General features: G+C 51.1%; 1 protein-coding gene across 1 annotated transcript in view; it reads right to left on the bottom strand.

Moving 5' to 3' along the window:
- LOC132464879 (uncharacterized) overlaps positions 1–6,045 on the bottom strand; it is a 152,471-nt gene extending 146,426 nt beyond the window's left edge. The window contains exon 1 of the mRNA XM_060061526.1: positions 5,209–6,045. Coding sequence (XP_059917509.1) covers positions 5,209–5,975 — 767 coding nt within the window. The 5' untranslated portion in view covers positions 5,976–6,045. The remainder of the gene's footprint in view (positions 1–5,208) is intronic.
- Positions 6,046–6,376: the final 331 nt, after the last annotated feature.

Genomic DNA, 6,376 nt, shown 5'->3' with positions numbered 1-6,376 from the left:
GGGGGGAGGGGGGTGAGGGAGAGAGGGAGGGGGGAAGGGAAGGGAGTGGGGGGAAGAGAGGGAGGGGGGGTGCTAGTACGGCCTTGGTTATGTAAAGAGCCCCAGCTGAATGAAAGATATCTTTATGGTGGAGTTAGCGACCCAACTGGAACCAGAGCTTTGGTCTTAGCTGGGAAAACATCCTCTCCTCTGAGCCGCTCGTTCTCCTCCACCTTCCTGTTTTCTTCCAAGATCCCCTGCCCAGCAGGCTGGCTAACATCACGCACACACACGCACGCATACACACGCAGAAACACAAATATGCCCTCATAAACACAAACACACACACACACACACACACACACACACACATGCTCAAACACTGTGTGTTCCTCTGTTGTTCTCCTACAGGCACAGTCCAAGCAAACAAACAAACCTTAATAAATAAAATGGCAGGACGAGCCACACGCAGCCACAGTACGAAAGCAGCGCTTATTAGATTACCCTGGGAGAACAGTGAAACCTAGCAGGAGAGCAGCACAAAGAGGGAGTGAAAGGGATAGCGAGAGAGCAAGAGGTAAAGAAAGGGAGAGAAAGGACGAGAGGCAGGGGGAAAGAATGGGTGGTAGTAAGAGGGGGAGAGAGGAAATTGGGAGGAAGAGGGAGCAAGAAAGAGAGGGGTACAGAAAGGGTGGGAGAAAAAGAGACAGAGTGAGGGAGAGAGCAAGAGAGGGAGAGTGGTACGATAGTAAATAGATGTGTGGCAATGTTTCAACAATAACAGCTCTCTGAAAATCAGTAGGATATTACCAGAACCCCAGATTTCCCTCGTTTAGAGGGATGTTTTTCTCCCTGCTCGATTGGGAAACACTGTTGTAGTGATGTGGATACGTTGTCACATTAAGCCTGTTGTGCACGACTTGGAGGTCCATCTTGCTTCAATTAAAAGCAACTGGTTTTGATTTGTGGCCCCGGCAGAGTCTAGGTGATTCCTTTCTTAATGAAAACCACCGGCGAGGAGCTCAGCGGTGTTAAACACTGCTTAACAAAGAATAATAGGTGAGCAGGAGAAGGCCGTGCCCCTTCTTGCCCTGCCATCTCCTGCCGGCCCACAAGGGCCCGCAAGGGCCCAGGCCGGGCTCCTGCTGGGCAGTGTCAGGGCAGCTGAAACACATCCCTCTCCTCTTACACGCTTCTCTTCTCTTCTTAAAGCGCGCTGCTCTTAGGAATGAACTCACACACGTTTTGATTCTCTATTTCACCACGTAACCCTTTCATCCAAACCACATTCACCCTTCCACCCCACCAGCATTCACCAGACCTTCATCCACCCTTTCACCCCCTGCTCCCTGAACGACCAGACGCGTGTCCCCATACTTCGGCGCCAAGGTCACACAGCTTAGCCCAGATTCTGTACTCAACTATTGCTTCCTCCCCTTCCCCCTCCCCCTCCCCCCTAGCCACCCCCCACAACAACATTTTGGTATTTCCCTCAGCATGGAGTCAAGTTGCAGCTCATCTCAAACTGTGACACATATTTCCCCCATATTTCATCTGGGGGTGTGTCAGTGTGCAATTCCAAATCCCTGATATACTGACACTGCAGTGGTTGGGCTGGAGCCATATGTAGTGTTTCTCTGCGGGAGTTTGACCGCAGCATGTGACAGGCAGTGACAGGATGATGAACGTGGTCTTCATCTCAGCCTCAGCCCATTAGCCCACGTATATCCCCCTATTCAAGCTTTATCCCGGCCACCAGCACCAAATTGTTTAAGTGGCGCCAACATATGGTGAGCTGTGCTTTTTTAGACGGATATGCGGTCCGATCTGATCGGAGAGAGTGGGCTTGATGACGCAGTCGAGGTCCTCTGCTCATTCATCTCTATCTCCTTCTCTTATCTTCTAATTGGCCTGTGTCCTCGTTGGCCCACCCCTGTGATCAGCTCTTCAAATGAAGGCTCCTACTGGCTGACGTCCCCTGGAGGGGGAGGGGGGATGGCTCCGGACCTGACCTGCTCCAGACCTTGCTGTATGGGAGCACCATGCCTATTGCAAATCCCTTCTCCACAGAAGATCCTTTTTAAGAGAATTTGTCCCATAGGTGACGCCCTATTTGTAAATTGTCTCTTTCAAATGTAATTGCGGCTCATTGTAAAGCCCTGATAATACCCGCCAATCACAAGTCAAAGTCAAAGTTAAAGTCGTGTTTATTTGTATAGTACAGTGTGAGAAGGTGAAATCCTCCCCCTTCTCACAGTCTCGCATAAGATAAATTATTATTATTGTTGTTATTGTTATTATTATTATTATTATTATATTGTGTATATATATATTATAATTGGGATGGTGTGAAATTGGACATCCGCCACGGTAGGGGGCAGTGTGGTAAGGGAAGCTCAGGATCATGAATAGCCCAGGGGGTGTTGATATAAACAGCTGTTTTGTAAATATCTATAGGTTGTGCACAAGGTGTGGGTATATATGTATTTGGTGATTGTTTATTTAGTGTCATGTTTATTTTGTATTCAAACAATGTACTTTTTATTCAGTTATGTAGGATTGGTAGCTTTAGAATGTCCCCCCAACTAGTGGTCTGGCCCATACGGCCTTGATTGGTCCAATCATTTACCTATTTAAGGGCTGCCTCATTTGGTGTTTGGGGGCTGAAGGTGGTGCTGGCTTGATGGGAGGCCAGTATGAGTGAGAAAATAAAGCTTCACTTTTCTTGTCCTGAGACAATTGCCCCCCTTTTTTTGCCCATACTCTCAGAATCTGGTTGGCTGTATCCCAGATACGTGGGGCGACCACGCCGGCCCCTTGGTGAAGCGGCCTTTACTGTGATTGTGTAACAGAGGCTGCTAAGGGGGAGACAGGGGTCGTGACCCCTTCGTTGTGGATCACCGTGCCTCACAGTGGCTGGGGCGGATGAAGGACTCAAATGCTCGCATTACCGCTGGTTCTTGGCACTGCAGCCATATCGTTTCACGGTGCAGTACCGAGCGGGAAAGCAGAATACTGTGGCAGACTTTTTGTCTCGCCATCCTTTTGCCGAAACTCAAGAGGGGGTGGGAAATGTGAGAAGGTGAAATCCTCCCCCTTCTCAGTCTTGCATAAGAGAAATTATTATTGTTATTCTTATTATAGTGTATGTATGTATATATATATATATATATATTAATTGGGATGGTGTGAAATTGGACTTCCACCACGGTAGGGGGCAGTGTGGTAAGGGAAGCTCAGGATCATGGCATCAGGGAATAGCCCAGGGGGTGTAGATGTAAACAGCTGTTTTGTAATTATCTATAGGTTGTGCACAAGGTGTGGGTATATATATATTTGGTGATTGTTTATTTAGTGTCATGCTTATTTTGTATTCACACAATACTTTCTGTTCAGTTATGTAGGATTGGTAGCTTTAGAATGTTCCCCCAACTAGTGGTCTGGCCCATGCGGCCTTGATTGGTCCATCGTTTCCCTATTTAAGGGCTGCCTCATTTGGGGGCTGAAGGTGGTGCTGGCTTGATGGGAGGAGAGTACGAGAGAGAAAATAACAATTGCCCTCGTTTTTGCCCACACTCTCAGAATCTGGTTGGCCGTATCCCAGATACGTGGGGCGACCACGCCGGTCCCTCACATACAGTATCAGACAAAGTGGTTATTCAAAGTGCTTTAAAATAAAATAAAAAAAATACCTAAAATGAAATATATATACATAATCAAATAATAAAAAATGTATATGTAATTCAAGTAACAACAGAATAAAAAACAAACAGGACTAATTGAAAGCAATAGAAAATTCAAGCCAATGTATTCCTCTATGTAAAAGAGGAATGCCGTGAGATGAGGTCGTAGTTAACTTGAACCGTACTGGATTAAAGTAATCCTCCACATTGGCGTGAACCCATACCTTCATCCAGCCATAGGTCTTTTAGTTAATGAATAGACCATCTGAAGAGTGAATTAACCAGTAAAGAACAATAAAAAGAGAAGATAATGTGCATTGCTGGGACACATTGGGACTGTGAACCGCTTGATCAATGTGCTCCAACACAGCACCTCGTTTCCATCTACGAGAGAGAGAACCAGGGGAAATACCATCACACGGATGTTCAGGGACATGGGCAAAAAAGAAAACTAGACATGGCGTATTCACTTGCAAACAAGGTCTGATACACCGCTGCACATGATGTTTTCTTACATACTCCGACTCTATTTTCAGCACACTATTTTATATCATATGGTTTCTTAATATTATGTGTCTGACCAAAAGCCTCCTGTCTTTATCAACCAGTGCCATTCCGTGGGTACAATTGAAGCTCAATCTCAACTCTGGCTGCAAGGTGGGCCGCTCATTTACAGACGTACCAAACGGGTCCGCCCGGTCGCCGACATGCACCTCCCAACATATCCTCTGCTCCACATCAGGAAGGCGACAGCATGAACGCCGAGGCAGTAGAGACACACCCTTTAAGCCTCGACGACCTGGAGAGAAGCACAGATATGACTTCACCTCACATTCAGATTCAGATCAGACTCAGTACTCTATAAATCCCGTGGGAGGACGGGATGGCCGTTTTAGGGAGGCTGCAGGCAGGCGTTAGCAGCGGGGTTAGGGATTAGATGTGGAAGGCAGGCCCGGGAGAGATAAAGAATTGATGCTGGATGCCGGAGAGGGGGGTAGGGTGGGGGGCCCTGTGTTCTCTTGGAATGGAGAAAGGTTCCTCATGAAATATTGAAGGAGGCAGTGATGGGGCGCATCTCCTCGTCTCCTCTCTGTCTTCAGCTGCCATGTGCAGGAGGAGATCACCTTCCTGTCAGGGGAGAACATTGGCTTCCTATATGGCTATATGGCCTCGGAGTGTTTTGTACGTTTATTCATTATCGTTCCGGTTACTCCTAGCTAACATAAGCTATAGATATAGTTATATTCATGTGATTAAAAAAAAAAAAAAAAATTGCTGTTGATGTGAAACTAGTATGAATTCATTGTATTTGCAATTTGATGCCTTTGCAACCAATCTTCACCACGTTTGGTTCATATATATATATATATATTGTGGTAACCCGGTGCTCGGTTGGGCCGGGTTCCACAGACAAAACACGCTTGGCATTGGGGTTTTAGCCATTGCAGGCATGTATTTAACAATCAACTTAAACGATCAAACCATGAAGGAGACGCGGTCTCTAGGGCCTCCGTGGGCCTCTAGGCTCTCTCGCTGCCACGAGCACTTCCTTCCTGCTCCCGTGCCGTGCTGTGCTGTCCTGGACCTCCTCTTAAGATGGCTCCTCAGCTTTCGGCCAGGTGTCCCCCAATCACCCTGATTGGGGAGGTGAAAGGGATGCTCTCCGTCGCCGGCTGGTGGGTGGGGGTGGTATACCCCGTCCTTCACGGTACCTCGGGCCCGTCCAGGCCGAGGTTTACGTGGCGGGATGCCACACTCCTCCACCCTTTGACCAAGCCTCAGGTAGACGAGGGACCCGCCCAGGCAGGTGTCTCGACGGGGCCGGGTGTCTCCTGCGGCGGCGGCTGCGTCCCTCGCGGCGCCGGCGGCCGCACCTCTCGCAGCGGCGCCGGCCGCATCCCTTGCCGCGACGGCAGCCGCATCTCTTGCCGCGACGGCAACCGCATCTCTTGCCGCGACGGCAACCGCATCTCTCCTGCCCCGGGACTCTAGTGCCGGGGCCCAAAACCGGCGGAAAATCGGGCAGTCCCTCCCGATTACCAACGGGACCGGTAGGTGGGGAACAATCCCCGCCCGGATCGTGAACACACCGTGTGTGGTGCGGACAACCACGTGGCACGTGGGGTATGTCCGGGTGTCCCCGTGGACGCAGGCCACCTCCATCGGTTCCCCTGCCTTCCCACCCGCCAGGTCGGGGCGAAGGAGGGTAACCACACTGCCGGTGTCCAGGAGGGCCTGCGTGTCCCGGTTCATCACCCGCGCCGGGATGGTCGGACTACCGGACGTTCCCTGCGCCCAGCAGGTCGCCAGCATACAGGGCCGACCCGTCCCCACGTCCGCGTCGGCTGGCGGCGCAGCCCCGTCCCGGCCTCGCGCTGCGGCCTTCTCTCCCGCTGCGGCGGCGGCGTCCCTTGCGGCGGCGGCGACGACGTCCCGTGCGGCGGCGGCAACGTCCCTTGCGGCGGCGGCGGCGTCCCTGGCGGCGGCGGCGGCGTCCCTTGCGGCGGCGGTGGCGTCCCTCACGGCGGCGGCGGCGGCGTCTGTCCCGACCGGGTTCGGCATACCGACTGGGTGGGGTACTTCACCGGGGGTCCGTAGTGGGTTCTTCCTGTGCCTGCATCCTCCACCATATGTGGTAACCCGGTGCTCGGTTGGGCCGGGTTCCACGGACAAAACACGCTTGGCATTGGGGTTTTAGCCATTGCAGGCATTTA

Source organism: Gadus macrocephalus, chromosome 9 (genome assembly GCF_031168955.1).
Source record: "Gadus macrocephalus chromosome 9, ASM3116895v1".
In the NCBI taxonomy this organism is placed as follows: Eukaryota; Metazoa; Chordata; class Actinopteri; order Gadiformes; family Gadidae; genus Gadus; species Gadus macrocephalus.
Note: the sequence above shows the minus strand (reverse complement) of the source record. Positions and strands in the feature narration are given on the sequence as shown.